Source organism: Ictidomys tridecemlineatus, chromosome 7 (assembly GCF_052094955.1).
Source record: "Ictidomys tridecemlineatus isolate mIctTri1 chromosome 7, mIctTri1.hap1, whole genome shotgun sequence".
Taxonomy (NCBI): Eukaryota; Metazoa; Chordata; class Mammalia; order Rodentia; family Sciuridae; genus Ictidomys; species Ictidomys tridecemlineatus.
This window is the reverse complement of record NC_135483.1, coordinates 90660056-90680968: the sequence shown is the minus strand read 5'-3', so window position 1 is coordinate 90680968 and position 20913 is coordinate 90660056. Positions and strand designations below refer to the sequence as shown.

Genomic DNA, 20913 nt, shown 5'->3' with positions numbered 1-20913 from the left:
TCCAAGTGCATTCATTGGCATCTTCTAACGAACAACCACCTAGGAATTATAAAAGCATCATCTCTGAGATCTGACTTTAAGGTAATAATATAGACTTTCTGCAATGGTATTTGTTTGGAGATCATTAAAAACAGTGAAACCAAAGATATTTCTTGTCATTAAACTTGATCTGGGCAAACCTTACAGAGAAACTTACTTGCCTCTTACAGAAAAGCCACAATAGCTGGGTATGATGGTTCACACCTATAATCACATTTGCTCAGGAGCCTGAGGCAGGAGGATTACAATTTTGTGAGACCCTGTCTCAAAAATAAAATTAAAAAGGGCTGGGGTATAGTGCAGAGATGAAACACTTCCTGGGTGTAATCTTCAACACAGAGGGGGCAAAAAAGGAAAAAAATCTACAATAATTTATGGCTATAACCAATATACATGAAAATCATTTTGGCCAAAAGAAAATCAGAAAAAAAAGGCAAATTAGAAAAGAGAAATTGGGACACTCTGAACCCAATTCCTTCTGGAAGTGTAAATCAAATTCTTGATTAACTCTAAAATAAGAAAGAATAGGCAGAGAGAAGAGTTCTCTACTTAAAATCCTTCTCATTTCTCCTATATATAGAAATAGAATGCAAGACACATAATTTTCAACACCTAAAAAACATATTTAAAAATAAACAGAAGAAAAAGTAGTTCTAATAGTTTAGTCCAATACATCTAAAGTATTCTGATACCAACGTAATGCAATCAATATTTTCAACATTAATAAAACTTTCACATTCTTTTTTTCTTACAGTCTTGGGAATTTAGTAGGTATTTTACACTTACAACATATCTCAGTTTGGACAAGCCACAGATCAAATGCTAAAATATTACATTAGTGGCAAGAATATTGGATAGTGCAACTATAGAACTGAAGATTACATGTTCTTCTGACAAGATAGTGGCTAGCTCTTGAAATCCAAGCATTTCCCTAGATAATGCTATGGAGACTTCTTTTACTGAATTTCTCAAATACCCACATAACAGATTGGGTAGAAGCATTAGCTGCTCCTTCACATAGACCAGTGTTAATACAACTTTGATCATTTCAGAACCACTGCTTGTAATTTGGTACTTACAATTGTTTTCTTGTTTTTTTTTCAGCCACAAATTAATGCACTTTTTTAAAATTAACTTTCCCTAAAATGATCCATGATATCACAAACTCAATACTTAATATTTGTTAAAAGAGCTAAAACACATAAAAGTATTTAACACATAAAAGAAGTTTCTGTGTACTACCTAAAACCAACAATAAAGTAAACTAAAATTCATTAGTGAATTCATTATGGTGTCATCTTTGAATTTTCCATTAGGCAAATTCAATCTCAAGTACATTACTATCTGCATCTCCTGGCATCAAAGAGACATCTCAACCCTTGAATGTTAAGAGTACAGCTTACCATCCCATTCAAGAGTACCTTCTAGAAAACCAATAGAGTAGAGAAAAAGGATTGAGAGGAAGAGAAGAGGGCAGGGTATGGGGAAGTACTGGGAATAAAATCTACCAAATTATGCCATGCCTATGTACAAATATACCAAAATCAATCCCACTTTTACATATAATTTTAGTTAATTAAGATTATAATAATAATAGAAGAGAGATCAATTGAATAGAGCAAGTAGATCAGAGGCAGGAAGGAGGGAAGGGAAAGGAAAGGTACTTGGAAATGAGATCGACCAAATTAGGTCATGTGCATGTACAAAACTGGCATAATGAATCCCATTGTTATGTATAATTATAATGCAACAAAATAATAAATTAATTTTTAAAAATACCTTTTCTCCAGGCACTATCATAAACCTCAGCAGGGAGGCATTTGCTCATTTGTGTTGAACCATTCAAAAGCTGCAGAGGCAGGGCAAAACTCTTGCCCTCAGACACACACATGTTCACACACATAAACACACAAAATTTAATATATTTATGTACATCCATGTATATGTATTCATCACAATGCATAGAGAAGAAATTATTTCCTGCTTTTCCAGATGAGGGAATGCAATATGGAGATAGCAAGTACTGATTCTCAAAACCCAAAATCTGACTCTGGGGGTTTGTGGGGTGTAGCTCGGTGGTAGAGTACTTGCCTAGCACATGTGTGGTCCTGGGAAAGAAAAAGGAGGGGAAAGAGAGGGAGGGAAGAAGAGAGGGAGGGAGGGAGGAAGAAAGAAAGGAAGTACGGACAGACAAGCAAATAAATATTCACTCCAGACTGAAGAGCAGGGAACAGAGAATTAAACAGATACATCCCATCTTTTTAACCACCCAGGAGAGACTTGTCACGTGGTTAAAAATCACATCAGGTGCCTTCAAAGGCAGTCTGGGGACCTTCTCATTGCATGCCCTCACTTGTAAGAGTTCTGAAGTCTGCAAAAAGATGAGAATCTACTTACATGTACTCTCTATGGGCAGAGTGTACCGCAGCCGCGTTGCTGTAACGCCACAGGACAATCGCTGATGACAGGACATCCAGGATGGCATCAAACTAGAAGAAAGAGACATGACTTTAGTGGTTTTCCAGAGTTAATGGGGCATGATTATGAAGACACAGGAGAACTGTGCTGTGATTCAGAATATCTGAATGAGTGATTCGAAGCACTGTTTTCTGGACGCTTTGATGCAGCCATTCAAGATCTTCATGGTAAAATCTGGGGAGACTGGAGCCTCAGTACCCAAGTGCTAACCTGGTAGCAGCATCAGAGCCCCTGTGTTATTGGTGGGATCTGCTGCCACAGCCCCTGACTCTTAGCAGTCTGGAAATGTGGGACAGGGTACACTGTTCTAGAAGATGTGGCCCTGGTTTCCCCAAGGCCAGCAAGATAATTTCAGCATTTTCCTGCATATTCCAAGCCAACAACCTTTTACTGGCTGTCAAAGGAACTGCTTTACCTGGGTTCGGGGTAAGGATAGGAGTCACCCAGAGGCTCCAGGAAGTACACCAACACTTCAATATTGCATACAAAATTTAGCTCTTTGTTTGAATAAGAGAAATGCAGAGAGAGGAAAAAATGGATGGAAGGAGAGGGTGTTCAGGGGAAAGGGGAGGTCTTGCTAAAGTGAAGGAAGAAAGTGTGTGGGTATAGATGTGGTGTGTGTGCAGTGGTGCGCATTATTCTCGACAAACCATATCCTTCTTCAGATTCTGAAAAGAATCTGCATGCCCACCAAACATTAAATTCTTAACAACAAAGGGCAGAAGTGGGTTTGGGAACATGCACACATACCCTCAGGTACAGGAAACCCTACCTCTATGCAGAAGGGATATGAAATGAGCTCTTTTGTGAGTCATCACACCATGTCACACCGCTCATCCAGAAAACTATAAGCACTGACACTTGAAGGGGCATGGGGAATTGTCACCCAATGCTTCAACATACTAACCCCAACCCTGTAAAAAGAGACCTGCTTTCTCTGACCAACTTCCCTCAGGGGGCAGGCTGAGAATTCAGGCAGTCCTAGCTGGGCTACAGACTGGCTTATCCCAATGTGAGTAGTATTAATCCTAACTCTCAAACAGCTCTGTCTACACCAGCAAATGCATCACTCCAGTACAGGCCAGGTCTACACACAACCTGGAAGAGAAAAAAGGACTGAGATTCCTAAAACACCCTCTCAACTAACCACTTTGTTAAAAATGTGGTTCCCTCCCAACTGTGCTTGAGAAATATAGTCTCATTGTAGTTTAATTCTACTGAATTATAATTTTTATAGAAGCTGTTTCCATAAAAGGTGTGTTACCCATTCCAACCACCCTCTTATTTGAGGGCTTAGGGTGAGACTCATGAGCTTAAGAAAATCGTGCAAAATTTCATGAAAGTACATTTCAGATTACTTACTGCAAACCCAAAAGCAGAGGCGCTGTACCTCATAACGGAGACAGCTAAAAAGAAAGAAAATATTATTCAGAATATTTTAAAACCTCATGGACAATTTCTCTCACTTGTGTGTATATCAATACATTTGATATGGCCTTTTAAATAGTGAAAAAGCTCCAAGAGAATAAAATTAAAAATTAACTGTCCTTGTAAAAATCTGAGAATTTTAAAAAATTGAGAGTGAAAGATTTCCAAACTCTGCCTGCAAGAACTTCCCTCCCCAGCATGTTCAGAAGCACCCAAGAGCCAACTTCAGGATAAGCGTGCTTAAGTAGCTGTCAATCAAATTACTTCGGAGACTTTGAGAATTTAGAAAGTGGTGATGGGGAACTGGAAAATATGCTAAACTTTCAAAGTGAAACTTCAACCATCCAAACTCCTCCCATAATAAGGTAATTATTATCTAGTAATCTAATGATATCTAATGTGCACATTATTGCTAACATACAATTTTTTTTTTTTTTTTGCCCACTGGAGTTTTATAGATATCAACACAGCTGTTTAAAAAAAAAAGTGACAAGTGATCTCAGATTAAACAATAGATGTCTGCAGTTACTTAAAACATTTTATCCATATTCAAAAATTAGAGGTACGAGTCAATTGGGTGGCACATTTGTCTAATTATATTTTGTGCCAAAGCAAAGGCCAGCTTCAAAAACTATCCTCAATTTGACTCAATAAAGGCAGATCATCAAACAAAAGCCATATTCAACAAGCAACGCCCACCCTTCAAGGAATGCAACCACCTCTGGGTCAGTAAAGCTTGGAAGCAGCTGGATCCTGAGCCTAGGTATTGCTAGTGAGCACAGGTGGGAGGCAGGCACAGAGGTCAGCACCTATATGGACTTCCATTCACCCCAAATGTCCCTTTTTAGGGATCTATTTGCCATCCAATCCCCAACAACAGACTCCAGAAAGTCAACTGCTTAAGCATTGTGCTGTGTGCCCCTGCTCCCAGCCACAAAGGGGTCACCCGACCCAAAGCGGAGCAAACATACTCCATTTTCTGTGATTTAATGATTGCTACTACAAGACAGCCTTGTTGGTCAATTTACGTAGTTACAATTGAAGTTGTAAACACTGGAGCTTTCATCAACCCTTGTTTGCTATAAAAAGACTGAGGAGCAGAAAGACAAGCCTGGGGTACAATCAGTAATGGAGACTAAAACTAGGGTACCCAATGTTTCTTAGTCCTCCCTGCAACTCAGCTACACTCCAGGGCTCAAGGTATGAGTGGACAATGAGAAACTAAACCCCTCACCTTTCTGTCTTTGTCAGGAACAGCTCCTGGTGTTCCTGCTGTTGCTCTTACTAGTTCAGGGAGGGTATAGAGCCAGCTGTGCAGTGCCTGGCTGTAGCTTTCTCAGCAATGCAGTACTACAAGACAGTAGCTGGGTGGTATAAAAGGCCACTGTACCTTCCCAAAGAACATTAATTCCAGGACCCTGTCAACATGTGTATAAAAGGTAGCTGATCCCTGGCACCACTGCCCTGAGCATGGGAGAAATGACCTATGAAACTGGCTTACAGTAAGTGCTCAGTCATTGTTAACTAAACTGAACAAAATTTCATCATAGAAGTCATAGAGGGTATTTGGGTTTTCCCTTTATGACCTATTTTTAGAACATCTCAGCTGTGCTTCCTTGTCAGCACAACTGAAAAGAAAGATCGTACTAAGATCTTGCACAGACATAATCTAAATGGGATTCAAAGAGAGGTGTCAGGCCAGAGCTCCCACTCTGTCTCCATTTGTGCTCTCCAGCCTGGGCACCAAGGACAACACACAAATAAAACAGAGCTTCCCTCACCTGTCATCACAGATCACCTGTTTTGTAAGTGGTAAGCCATGATTTTAAAATATCAGTATCTGAGTAATTTGTTTAGACTAGACATTTATATAGTAGTCCACAGATTTCAAAAAGGTGGATGCTTACATAATTATAGTGAAATATGTAAGAAACTCATTTCATAAATCAGAAATCAAAGGAGATGCCACTAAACAGCCAACTCCTTGACTCTAGGGGAGCTCAGTGTCCATGATTTTGAACACTCTAAATTATACTGGAGAGTTCTGCTGTGAGAATTATACCTGCCCAGTAGATGGATAACTGAGGCACAATGGAATATTAATATTCTTCTGTCCTCCGTGTACCATGGAAAATGCAAGAGTCCTTAACAGAGAATGTATAATTTCCTTATAAATTGCCTCCATCTAATTTCCTTAATGACATGGAAAAGGAGAAATGCCAAAAAATTGCATGGGGAATCAAGAGTACACTGAAGGGCCCTTCACACAGCCTTGGCTCTGACAACTTCCCCGTGTGGCCAGGTCCCCAGGTTTGCTGTTAAATAACAGCAAATAGTCATTAGCACAGGACTCAAATGGAAGAGTTCAGATGGCCTTTGAAGAATTTATGAAGAGTATCAAGTAATAACTTCATTTTCTTTGGTCCATAATTCATCACAATATATCCTAATTCTGGGTTATAAATAATCTCAACAGACAAACAAAGTCAGATGGATTTAAACAGTTCTGTTCTGTAAGACTGCAGGGTAATCCATGGGACATTTTGTTTTTGTTGTTGTTGGGGGGAGGGAGGCAGTGCTGGGGGGCTCATATCCAGGGCCTCTTGTATGCTAGTTAAGTGCTGTACAATTGAACTATATCCCCACCCCCATGGGGTGCTGAGATATTTCCAGCTTCCCACATGCTACAAATGAGTTTCACCTGGGCCAGGAAGATCACCCAAGGCAAAGATGATGTGTTAGGGGCCCCTGGAGCTCCATGCACATATGACTGAGCATAGCCAAAAGCCACCATGGGGCCAACAAAGTTCAAGATTGCCCACAAGGCAGGTATTAGGTTTAACAGTGGACAACAGACATGGGACCTGTCAACCTTAAATAATTATGCTGCAAACTGGCAAGATCAACAAAGAGAAGGGAAACCAGGAAACAGTGAAGCCGAGTTCTCCCGTGAAGGCTGTTCTTATCAAGATAGGGCCCACAGAGCCCACAGAAGTGATAATGATATCACCAAGGCCATCAGTATATAGGTCCAGGTCCTGATTAATATACCCTGCAGCTGCTCTGGAATGAAGCCCCTGATATAAGCAACCTATCTTTATCTGAATAGTACTATTGCCAGAATTCCTTAGAGGAATCTCCAAGAATGTTTTTGATATTCACAGTAGAACCTGTCTCCATGCCTCATAATTTTGACATGCACTTAGGCTAGTGACCACCAAGAGCCTACAAGGCATACTATTATAGGTTGGGGAACCTCATTCAATTCCCCAGGGAGCTGTGGCCTGGGCTTCCTCCTCTGCAGCTTTGCCATTGTTAGGCTGGAATTGCAAAAATGTAAATGCATTCTTACCATGCATTGGGGTCCTTTCTCTTTCCTCCCTTTCCGCTTCTCACTTTGGTATCAGGGATTGAACCCAGGGGCACCAAATCCCCAGCCCTTATTATTTTTCATTTTGAGACAGGGCCTAACTCGGTTACTGAGGCTGGCCTTGAACTTGCAGTCCTCCTGCCTTGTCTCCCTAGCTGCTGGGATTACAGGCGTGTGTCACCATGCCCAGCCATCCCAGCTTTTCCTTTTTACTCAGAGTCTTTTAAATGTTCATAGTTATAATTTTTGGTGCCCTGCCCAACATCCAATCTTTCTCCTGGTGGGAGCATAGCAATTCTTATCTGGGGACCTGCACCCGCCCTACTTGAAGTGATACGGATAGGACGACATTTTGCCCACTCTAGTATATCCCATTAACTTGTCCCATGTACAAAGTGAATGATTAAAAGCTGTCTAAATTTGATTTGAGGCAATAAGAGTCTCTCCCAAGTTTGTCCATAATTTTGGGAAGAGGATGACTAAGAGACAATTACACAGCTTATAAGACAAAACCAAGAGCCATAGGAGGTGAGTTTGACATAAATGGGTAAAGACTACCTCAGAATGAAACCAACACAGAGAAAAAGGAAATTAAAGATCAGAGACAGATCAAAGCCCCAACTGAACCTCTGCAATCAGCCTTGTTGAAAATCTAACCCTCTATTCCTCAAATAGACTCACTCAATAATTCCTCAAATACATCATCCAATGATTCTTTCATTTTCTTAAGCCAGTTGTTTAGTTTCTATGACTTGCAGCCAAATGAATCTTAATACAATATACTTTGACCTAATAATCCTATGTCCAAGAATTTCTTTTAATGCTTAAAAAATGGAAGATGCTTATATACAAAATATTCATAGCAGGTTCATGTGATTTATAATAGCAAAATGATGAATGTGATATAAATGTCCAGTAGTAGGGTAACGGTCATGTATGGTCCATTTAAAGAATGGGCTACACATAGCTATTTTAAAATATATAAAAAACTTAATGCTTATAGTGACATATTCAGCAAAATAATAAAATTGAAATAAACAGACAGGTAGTATGTTGGGTTCCATAGTTTCAGGGTGCTATGGGAAATGATGGGTCTTTTGGGACAGGGAATTCTGGCTAGTGCAGGTGCAAACTTAGCAAGGAGTTCAGAAGAAGCTTTGCTGAAATTTAAGCAAAGACAAAGGAGGAATAGAGTCAGCTGTGTAGTTACCTAGAGAAAGAATCTTGCAGATAATGGAAAGACAATGCAAAGATCCTGAGATAACCCTCATGGCCTCTGACTTGCCAGGTGCTCTAAGATGAAAGAGAACAGAAAGGCAGTTATGGGAGGTTATTAGGATAAGATACAAAATGATGTGATATAACTAGCTCCACAACTGTGCCTTAAAAATGCACCGAAAACCAGGGGGCAGGAAATTCCCTCAAATGATAACAGTGGGTAATCGTAGATAGGAATGTTTGAATAGATGCTTTTCTTTTTTACTTTTTGTATTTTCCACATTTCCTATAGCCATCATATTTGACCATTGGAAAAAAAATAGTTTTATATGCAGGAAAAAAAAAGTTATCCGACTCATAACAATACAACCCGAGGTCTAAAATAAAAATAGCAGAAATCAGAATTTTGATGGGCCTCCAGGAGTAGGTGCATGATGAGCTTTGTGAATGCTTCTGGCTGATAGGAAAGTACATTACCATACACATCTTCATGGCATCTAAGTTTCTAAAATCCATCTTCCTAGTCAAATGGCCTCCTCCACAGTCAGGGAGCTAATGACCTGAACAGTTCAGGGGAGTGTGGTGGAGGGCCAGGCAAGCCAAGGTGTGGAACATAAGCAAAATGTCACTCCCAATCTGTGAGACCTCCTGCCTCCTAGGATTTCGCTTGTCCTACATTCTACTTTCATTTACACATCAGGGGGCAGGGGTTGAGGTAATAACAGCTATACTCCCAGAAGCACACAACAGACGTCTTAAATAAATATTTATACAGGTCTGGTTAAAAGACCAGATCTTTTTTTTTTTTTTTTTAACTAAGTCACACCAGGCCAAAAAGCACATTGGCTGGAAACTCAAATTCAAACAGAAAGACAGCTGGAAAATGAGGGGGACCCAGGCAACCCATTGTGAAGGCAAAACCAAATGCAAATCCCTCAGCTGAATAAGCAGCAGGCTTTAAAGGAGGGTCATGGAAGGTTGAAACAAAGAGCCCAGGAAATGCAGAGGGGAGTGTGCCAGCAAGAAAACCAAGGATCAACGGAGAGCCCCCTCAACAACATTAAACAAAGAATGCCAGTTCAATTGCTGGCTAGATTTACAGCAACAATGAGGACCCATCTGTCATTCTCTCCAAGTCAGGCAATAATTATCTTGAGCCTTAGCACTCTTTAGCAATACCCCAGGCCCCATAACACCTCCAAGTTGTTAAATTATATGACCAGTAAAGCTCTGTTAATAAATCAATCCCACTTTAATTAGACCGCCTCTATCACTCAGGCGCCTGGCAACCACCGCGCCAGCAGGCGTGGAACTGACCCAACTGGAGGCCAGCTTTCCCTCGCCCACCTTCAGAGGCTCTCCTGGGCTGCAGAAAAGGAGGAACTAATAGTGGTCAAAAAAATGTATTTATCTATGTTCTAACTCACTTCAACAGAACTTCCAACAGCTTCCAGACTCTCTGTTCCATTCAAAATAAGATCATCAAGTACGACAAAAATTAGTGACAGGTTGTTGAATTCCATAAAGAGGGGAAAGCTGTTTAAAAAAACAAATCAACAAAACTGATTAGTCCATGAAATCACTCATCTTCAGTTGCAACACAGTGACTTAACCTCTCATCTGTGTAGCCTAGAATTCTCAAAAGGGCTGTCTCAGGGTAAAATTCAGAAGTTGGCCCACACAGTATTATTAAAATATCAGAATTGGGTAGCAATGTTTTTAAAACTAGGGACTTCACATTCAACAAAAACAAAATGTGAAAAACCTGAATTTTTACTTCTAAAACAACTGAGATCAACACACGGTTCTGTCTCCCAGCAGTGCCAACATGGTGCTTGAGGGGGCATGAGCTCGAGGGTGTCTCCCTCTCCTGCAGCATAAAAGCCTATCTGCCATTGTGAATTGAGCTGCTGTAAACATTGATATGGTTGTGTCACTGTAGTATGCTGATTATAAGTCCTTTGGGTATATGCCAAGGAGTGGGATAACTGGGTCAAATGATAGTTCCATTCCAAGTTTTCTGGGAACTCTCCATACTGCTTTCCACAGTGGTTATACCAATTTGCAGTTCCATCAGCAACGGTGAGTGAACTGTTTTCTCCAAACATTTATTATTACTTATATTCTTGATAATTGCCATTCTGAAGCTATGGAACCCACCTAAATGCCCTTCAACAGATGAACAGATAAAGAAAATGTGGTATGTATACACAATAGATTATTACTCAGCCATAGGAAGAATGAAATGATGGCATTTGCCAGTAAATGGACGGAACTGGAAACTATCATGTTAAATAAAAATAAATCAATCCCCCCCAAAACCAAAGGTCAAATGTTCTCTCTGATATGTGGATGCTATTATACAATAAATGGGGGAGGGGGAAGAATAGAAGTTTATTGGATTAGTTGAAAATGAAGGGAAGAGGAGAAGGATGAGAATAAGAAAGTAGAACAAATTGGACATAACTTTCCTATGTTCAGATATGAATATACGATCAGTGAAACTCCACATCCTGTTCAACCACAAGACTAGGAAGTTACTCTCCATGTATGTATAAAATGTCAAAATACACTCTACTGTCATGTTTATCTAAAAATAATAAATAATTTTAAAAAATACAACCTGCCTCCACAGCCTGGGCCTTGTGGTAGCTAGCTGACCCCACAGATTTTTAATTATGGAACCTCAGATGTAGCCCACAGCAACTGGAGAGAAAGAACATCAGTTTTATCTCTCTTATCTGTAAGTTCCAGCAAAGCAGCTACCAAACATTCACTGTGCTACATGAACAGCAGCCTTCAGTGTTTCTTCCTATAGGGTCCCTCAGCAAATTACAAAAAGTGGTACCATGGGCCAGTTTCTCAAAGCCAAAAACAGTCTTTGAGAGCACTGTCTTCCCTAGACAACCCTGACAACCAATCATTAACCCCAAACAGGTTATCAGAACTCTCCACTTACCCTTGGGGCTCTGCTCATCTGTAGACAGTCAGACCATGGGTGAGACTCCAGGTGGGCCAGGAGTCTCTCCTCTCACATAGTCAAAAAATGGTCTTATACAATAAAGTGATCACATGGTCCCTTCCCAAGACCCATACATACAATAATCTGTGTAATCCCCAGAAAGAGTGACTCAAAGAGGTTACAAAATGCCTCTCGAGCTGCTGTTGTGGGAGCAAAGAGTATCATTTGGTAGCATCTGGAACTCTTTTCAGTGAAAGATTCTTTTGAACTCAAATTTCTAACAAGAAACCTTGCAAAATGTCTTACTTCTGCCCCAGCTCATTCTTGGCACACAGTCAGGTTACTTTCATACACATCATATTCCATGTGACGATCAGATTGCTTATGATGGATAACACTCCCCTACTCTGTCCTCCTCCCCTCAGGCTATACCTACTCAACCACCCAGTCACATGGGCCTCCCTGATAACCTCCCCACCATTAGGCTTGGGCTTCGGCCCTCTGCCTGGAACAAACTTACCTAGGGCTCCACTGACCTGCCCCTCACTTCCTTCAGGGCTTCAAACCCATCCTGGCTGCCCTATTTAATAGTGAAACCTGCCCAGCGATCCACTCAGCTGCCCCTTATTTTCTCCTCCATGTTTCTTAATCCAGAGCACATATGCTCTATCACATTATTCAATGTGCTTACGTGTGAAAACCTGGTGTATCATGTATCCACCCATCACCCCTTAGAAAAGAAGCTCTACAAAGGCATAAACTTTGAATTTTTGCTCCCTATTGCCTCTCACACGTCTAGATCAATGCCTGAATGTTTACAAAGCATTCAGTTTGGTTGATCAATTGCTTGCTTCCTTGATTAAAATAACATCTTTCCTCTTAGCTCCAGCTTGCCAGGAAATGGTCTTCAAGGAGAAAGCAGACAGAACCAAACACCAAAAGACCCAGAGGTATTACCAAGCAATCATTTCCTAATCCAAAGGAGCAGAAGCTATCCTCTCTACTGACTCTCTGTAAGGCAGCAGGGAGCCTTGAGGCATCTGCAAATACAAACACCTACCGGAAAGAGCAAGAACTAAGTAGTACAAAATGGGAAAGAGAACAACCCAGGACAATCTCCAGGGTATACCAGAGAGCCCTGGCTCCCTCAATGCACACCCCATGTTAGCTCTGCTCAGTTATCATCACGTGGAAAGCACATAACCCCCCATCCCAGCAATCAGAATCTCTGGAACACTGGCAGGATAGCTGCCACTTCCCAGGGAGAGTTCTGGAGTACAGAGTTCTCAACCCAGGGACCAAAAGCCAAGATTTCAGCTTTTAATGCTGAAATTACTTCAACACCACCACACCCTTTCATTTTGCTTCTTGTACAGGCCAGAAAGAAAGAGGAGGAAGAGCCCTTGAAGCCAGTTACTCAATGAATGTTTATGGACTATCCTCAGTGGAGTAAATAACCCACCCTCATGGCTACATTCATTCCAAAGAACTAGCAGCCGGAGTGAGGTCCTTGCTGAATGTCATTCCCACATTTCTTTTTGGTGTTTTAGGTTTGGGGGGTTTTGCAGTACTAGGGATGGAACCCAGGGCCTCATGCATGCTAAGCAAGCTCTCTACCACTAAACTACACCCCAGCCCCATATGTGCACATTTCTTTTTTGTTTGTTTGCATTTTCGGGATATCAGGGATTAAACTCAGGGGTACTCAGGCCACTGAGCCACATCCCCAGCCCTATTTTGTATTTTATTTAGAAACAATTTCTCACTGAATTGCTTAGTGCCTCGCTTTTGCTGAGGCTGGCTTTGAACTCGTGATCCTCCTGCCTCAGCCTCCTGAGACACTAAATGGGGTTACAGGCATGTGCCACTGCATCTGGCTATATATGCCCATTTCTAACACTTGCTCTTACACATAATTTTACACAACCCTGTGCTGTGCTTTCCATGATGCCAGCACAGCTATCAAGCAAGTAGCCCAATGCCTGTGTGAGGGAGTCTGAGGGTATCCTCAGACTACACTCAGCCTTGTCTAGACCAGCATGAGTAGCAAGCCTAAGCTCCCCAATCATTCTTTCACTCAATAAATAAACACTAAATGAGTACCTACTACATGCCAAGCACTGTTGAATGAGAGGAGGATACAGCAGTTACTTCCCAACAATTTGATGAAACATACCTTTTAAAACTCTGTCTTTTCCTTAATTGCAGAATACTGCTATGTAATAAGCATTCATTGGAGAGAGAAATAGAGATAAGAGGGAAATTTACAGAACAGAAGCTTCATATTTGATCATCTCCAGCCTTCTTCTCTGGGTACCTGTGTGGCTGTAAGGAATTTAAGGATTCTAAGTAAGCTCTCATCCTTAGTCTGTTATTTCCAACTTGGCTCAGCATCTCTCCTCTGGCACCCAAAGCTCCTGCCCTTACCGCCTTCATCTTTCAGCACACAAAATGATCCTTGTCTTCTCCCAACTAGCGTAAAGTCAAGGGTTGAAGCATATTCATCTTTAGCCCCAGGGCCAATAAAGGCACAAGTACATTGTTGGTGCTCAACAAATGCTTAAGAAATTAAAATGGACAAAGCTTGAGAGATCTCTGAACATCAATAAAAATATCTAGTTGTTAACATAAAATGATGAATTCATGCCAGAACCTAAAGTTAATGCTGTGGGCCCTAGAGCAATAGTGTGGATATTGTCACCAAGGTCATGCTCCCATACACCAAGGTCATCTTCCCTGGTCTGGTGCTTCTGGTATCATTCTGCACATTGAACCTCTTTGGTTGAAGGCTGCTAAGGGAACATTGAAGAACACAGCACATTGTGAGGAAAAGGAATATATTGAATTAGGCTTTAAAGACTTGGCTTAAAGAAATGGTGCTGAATAAATATTTACTCATTTGAACTGAATCAAATCATTAGAAGATCATTAACATTACCACCCTGGGAATAAAAGTTAAACATAGTAGAATAAAGCTTTTTTTCCTCTTCCTTCCTGCCATCCTCCTAAAAGAAAACCTACCAAAGTAAGACAAACCATAGAAAACTAGGGAAAGAATACAGTCAATCCCCAAAGCCCTCATTTAGAAACAATATCCACATTGGGGTTGGGGATGTGGCTCAGCAGTAGAGCACTCACCTAGCATGAGTGAGGCCCTCAGCATCAGATAAAAATAAATAATTAAATAAATAAAGGTATTGTGTCCAACTATAACTAAATTAAAAACAAACAAAAGACATCCACTAACTAAAGTGTAGACTGTACTGGGGGAAGACGTTGAAAGCTGACAACATACCTCATTCGAATCTGAGGTATGACTCAGGTTTTCACAATTAGGTGGCACCAAACAATTACCCTCTCATGCCAATACCTAGTGTGGGAGTGAGCTACAGCATTTGCTCCTGAGCCCTTTCCCTGATTCCACACACTACACAGTGAAACCTAAGAAGTAACTGCCAGCCAGCCATGAGTACAAGAATCAGGCAGTTGGAATGTCAATGGCATTGTCAACAAGGGGAGCCAAGGCTTCCCTGTCAGCCAGGCGGTCTTTTGCTTAAAAGGCAGAAAGATGTTACCAAAGGCAGACAGATGGGGTGTAAAGTGCCCTGAGGAAAAAATACTCAAAGCTGCCTGCTGCTCCCTTCATGCCCAGCTCTCCCTAAAGCCACAATGATTAGAACCGTGAGGTCTTGAAAAACTGGTAAACATAACTAGGGAACTAAAGAGAATGAAGAAAGGAATTCAGCAAGGCCCCCATACACCAAGCCAATATACAAATACCAGTTATTTCTATATAGCCATGAACGTTAAGAAAGTGCGATTTTTAAAAGATACTATTTAAACATCATACAAATAAAATACTGAGGAATAAACTAATGAAACTAAAACAACAATGCTCAAGACCTCACCTAGAAAAATAACACACTGGATGAAATGAGACTAAATGTAGGGACAGATACACCATGTTTATAGACTGGAAGGCTCAATATTATCAATCAAAATCCAGCCAGTTTTCCTGGGAGAGAATAAGATAATCCTAAAGTTTACTTGGAAAGTAGAGAGTCAAGAATAACCATGATAATCCTAAACAACAAAAAAAAATGGAAGGTAGTCACTACCAGACATCAAGATTCAAAGCTATAGTTAAAAAAAAAAAAAAAAGAAAAAAGAAAAATGGTACTGGTACAAGGATAAACAAAAAGACCATAGAACCCAAGATCCACACACATATGGCCATTTGATTTACATACAAGAAAATTACATACCTAATGTACACTGGGAAAGAGTTCTCGTCATTTAAAACTGTTGGGTCAATTAGACATTCACATGAAATCACTGAATCTTGACCCTACCTCACACCATATATAAAAACGTACCAATCTGAGCGATAGATTTAAGTACGTAAGGCAAAGGATGACATTGGAGACATCTGAAATAGTGGAAAGTATTTTAATAATCCTAGAGGAAGAAAAAGTCATAAACAGGACATAAATGCATTCATCCTAAGGGAAGGTAGCAAATAGAACTGCATTAAAAGACCCCATTAAAAGAGCAAACAGCATGCTATAGAGTGGGAAAAGATATTTATAATACTTTACAACTACCAGGGGACTTGTATAGAGAACTATAAAGAAGTTTTACAAATAATAAGAGAAAAATAATAGGAAAATGGGCAAAAGACTTAACTGGTTCTTTATGAAAGTTGATACACAAATGACCAATAAGCACAGGAAAACATGTTTAACTTCATTAGTAACCAGTAACCAGGGAAAATACAATTAAAGCCACACAGAGATAACACTAAATACCCAGAGAAAGCTAAAGAGGGTGATCTTTTAAAATGTTGAATTGAAACCCTCAAAAACTGGGAACAAAAATTTAAATTGGTATAAACTTTTTAAAATGTAATATCAGCATCTATAAAAGCTGATCATATTGACTCAACCATTAGACTTCTAGATGTATGCTCAATACATATACATATGGATACCAGGAGATACTTACACAAATGCCCACACCAGCATTATTCATGTTGCCCCAAATGGAAACAACCCTAATGTTTGTTCATAGTAGAATGGATAAATTGATTGAGTATTCATCCATTGGAATACTACACAACAATGACTATAAATGAATCACAGCTAATCACAATTATATACATGAACCTCAACAAATAACAAGACCACAAAAGGCAAACACAAAAGTATTGATTAGATTTATCTATTATTGATCCTGTTTGAATAAACTTGAAAAACAGATAATAGTCTGTGGTGGTTGAAGACATGATAGTGGTTATATCTGGGGCCGGTGACCAGAAGGGGACATGAAAAGAGTTTTTCAAGTGGAAAGATAAGTGAATTTGAATGATGACTACACAGCTGTTTTCACTGTATGAAGATTTATTAAGCTTCACAATTTTGATCTGTGATTCTTCTCTGGGTCTTTAATTTTTTATATGATATGTGCAATTATTTTTTAAAAAAGCTCTTAGACTTTTTTGGTAATTTCATTAAAAGTCAAGAAACAGATGGCAAATTGAATAAAGAAGAAGATTAATTCCATTTCTACCTATGACAACGGTAGAAATAAAAGGAATTTTTAAATGCTGAGTGTTGGTGAAAGTATGGGGATGCAGTATCTTTTCTGTAGAGAAATCTCTTTATAAGACAAATTAGAAATATTTATCAAAATGTAGCATACACATTCTTTGAACTCAGCAATTATACTTTAAGAAATATATTCTGTACTTGTGTTGGCACAGATGCCAAAAGAAACATTCAAGTATGTTTATTATAGATACATAAAAGCAAAATATTAAATCACTCCATTAATAAGGGAGTGCTTTAATGAAGTAGCACATATCCATACCACAGAGGTTATTAAGCTCTTGAAAAAGATAGATGTGTAATGCGCAAAATGTAGTAAGTGAACAAAGTAAGGTCATTAGTAATTGTCAAAGCTCATGTGTGTGGGTACATGAGTGTTCATGGAAATAAAATTATATAAATAAAATTTTAGAGAAGCTACCAAAAAAAAAAAAAAAACCCAGGGGTGATGATTACTTTAAAGGAAAGGGAACAAGAGTACAAGGTTGAAAGGATGTCCTCATTCCACTTCAAAACCTATTGTATGCTTTGGATTCTCTTCCTGTGTATGTTGTACATGTACCTGTATGGATTTCCAAGGTGAAAATACAAGTCCATGCACCACAACCAAATAAAGCAGCCTAACCATGGGACAGGACACCAGCAATCAGCTTCTATGGAGTTGCTTGCCAACACAGACAAATTTTATTTGGCCAAAAATAGCTTGTACAGATAGGGATTTAAGTGGCTGACATATTAGACTACCTAGGTCTGCTCTCAATTTATAGGATTACAAATCAAATACGTTCTTCAATATCCACAAAGTAAAATTAAAAGAGTCGGGAATTTCCCAAAATTAAAATCCCTAGGACAACACCTTTCTCCTTTTGCAATAAAACTTTTCCTTCCTGGTTGAGGACAATGTTAATGGAGAATCAAGGAGGAGGAGGGAGAGGGACAAATGCAAATATTTTCAATGATATTACTGTCCAGGACATTTGCTGAGGAAATATAAAACCCAGACAATATTCTGCAGTGACTAGGAAGGTCAGATCTCCATTTGGCTACATTATCTCTTTTATTAGGTGTTGAAAACCTATGTGGTCTCTTTTTTCAAATTTGCCATCACATCCTAAGCAGTTAACTGCACAATCTTAAGATTATTCTAGATAAAAATATAAAACTAGACTCAAATAAAATTTATACTAAAACTAAAATAATTTTCTCAACAAATATGCCTCAATTTATTTGAAATCATATGTCAATGGGTGTATTTTAGGGTAACCTAGATTTATCTTCTTTCAAGTATACTGACAGCTTTCATTAACTTGAGCATGAGTCCTTATAGATTATACGGAAGTAAAAATGGGAATAAAAGAAAGAAATCTGAAGTCTGGTTTCCAAATCAACAAATGCATTACCTATCCATATACCCTATGTATACTCTAAAGTGAGAAGAATACTATGACAAAGAAAAGACATCACCAGATCCATCAAATGACCAACCCAATATCACAAGAAAAGCCTGGGGAATCAGTTACAAGAACAAGTATGAAATACACAAAAGTGAAATTATAGATACTCTATGATGTCACTTGTCAAATAATTGAAAGACTGAATTCTAACAGGATTTTATAGCTAAAGAGCTGTGTTTGGGGCATTTTACATGAGCCAGGACAATTTCCCAATGATATTAAGTTATAAATCAAAGATGAATCAGTATTGATGCTCCAAAGAAAAATAAAGAGAGTCATGGTTTTTCTTGATCCAATGACAATAATTCTTCCTTAGTAGCACCAGTTTTATTTCCACTCAGCACTAATAAATAACTCATAACTAGGTATCAAGTCAGAAAATTGAAAGTCTGCAAACTCTCTGCCATGGTTGAAGCACCTACCTCATGACTTTTCAAAAGGAGTTCCTTAGACCCTGTAGATTTAAGTCTTCCCATCCTGGCCCCATTTCATTTCAATCACAGCAACTTCCTTATCTTCAGAATTAGAATTCTGTCAAAGATTTACCTGCAGAAATCTAGCAAAAAAGAACCCATTGTATACCATCCTTGTAAGAAGAATGAATAATGACTAACCAGAAACAAAGAGAAAAACAAAAGTATTCCTACGATAGAAAATCTATGAAATATTTGGGTAAAGATCAAAGACTTACAAGCAATATATGATAGAAATATGATGGCAGTATTCAGGACAGTGGTTACCTCTGGAGTGGGACAGTGACTTGCAGAGGACATGAGAAAGACTTGTCAGGTGGGAAGATGAGTGAGAGTGAGTGTGAGTGTGGTTACACAGCAAAGCTCACTTTGTGAAAATTCATTAAGCTTCACAACCTAGCCACATTCCCTGGTCCACATCAAAACCCCTGCTACAATTACTATCCAATAGGAAAATAAGGCTGATCTATTTCTACCCTCCAAGATAGTTCTCAGAGATATCTATCAATCACCACCATGCAATGGGTACCATGATCCTCAACTTCAATGCCAGGTAATCCTTTACTGGGATGCACATGTATGCAGAGAGTGAACAGTCATTAAGCATCTTTTTTCATTCATTCTTCCTTCCTTTTTCTGGTAAAAGAAGTTCCCCACTCCTTTTTTAAAATTCTTCTTCTTTGAGGCAGGGACTGGTCCTTCTCAGTAGCTAAAATGACCCCATCCTCCTCCGTTAGAGGAAAGTACATGACCTGACTGCAGCATATCCTACCCCCCTGGACACAGTGACTGGACAATCAGAATATTTTTTTTTTTCAGAGAATGAGAGAAATGATGGGACAGAAAAGGTTTTTCTTCTCCTGATATATGGGAGACTTTTTTTGGGGGGGGGGGGGCAATTCAAGGCCACTCATGTAGAAAGCCAGTCCAAGAATGAAGCTGACACAGAAGAAAGAAGAAAAGAGAGGAAAGGAAGGAGGGAGTGAGAACTGAATTCTGACATCATTTGAGCTCACGGATCTGGCCAATTCTATTCTGTAATACATTCTCATTTATTTTGCTTATGCTAAGATGAGGGACTTTCACTGCTTATCCTGGAACTCTCAACTGCTACAACATACATACATCCCTTTCAATCAGAGCGCCTGATGCTCAGACTCATACTACTCCCCTCTCATCTTGGCAACATCCAAAAATAAATTAAGAACCAATTCACAAGAGGGTTTCTTCAAATAAGCTCCCTTCAAATTATAGACACAGGCTCAGTCTTAAAAATCCAATTACATCCAATTCAAAGGCATAGACACACCACCAATATGTAAAATCCACAGCTAAGGGGATGATGGCTGAAATGGTATTGCCTAGTTAACCTCACTTTGTTTTGACCCATTCTCACAATAAAAAGTTCATGCCTAAAGGCCAACTAGGCTGTGGTTTGACCATAGCTCAGGAGCATTTCTGCTATCTCACCCCCCATTTGCCTCTTCCATGACCCCTCTTCCCTACCACTGTAAGGGGGACAAAAGTCCAAGATACTGAAATAATTTCTCCTTTGGAAAAAATATCCAAATAATTCTACTTACAAAATCTATTTTCAGCAAGTTCTAGAGTATCTATGCCAGGAGTTCCCAAAACACCCCCAAGTTTTATGAGTCACCAGAAGGACTCCCAAGACTTGGCATATAGTCATATCCATGGCTAAGATTCATTATAACAAAAAGATACAAAGCAAATTGAGCAAAGGGGAGAGGTCCATGGACAAAGTCTGGAGGAAACCAAATGGAAGCATCCAAGAGTCCTCTCCCAGAGGAGTCACAGAAGACAGGTTTAATTCCTCCACAGGTTATGAAAACAACTTGTTCAAAACTTTAGTGATCAGTGATTT

At 39.5% G+C, this 20913-nt stretch overlaps 1 protein-coding gene across 1 annotated transcript in view; it reads right to left on the bottom strand.

The window, feature by feature from the left end:
* The window catches only part of Tmem163 (transmembrane protein 163), a 215833-nt gene that overhangs the window by 72977 nt on the left and 121943 nt on the right, over positions 1 to 20913 (bottom strand). The window contains exons 3-4 of the mRNA XM_021724401.3: positions 3880 to 3923; positions 2437 to 2528 (exon numbers count right to left, since the gene is read on the bottom strand). Of these exons, the coding sequence (XP_021580076.3) occupies positions 2437 to 2528; positions 3880 to 3923 (136 nt within the window). The remainder of the gene's footprint in view (positions 1 to 2436; positions 2529 to 3879; positions 3924 to 20913) is intronic.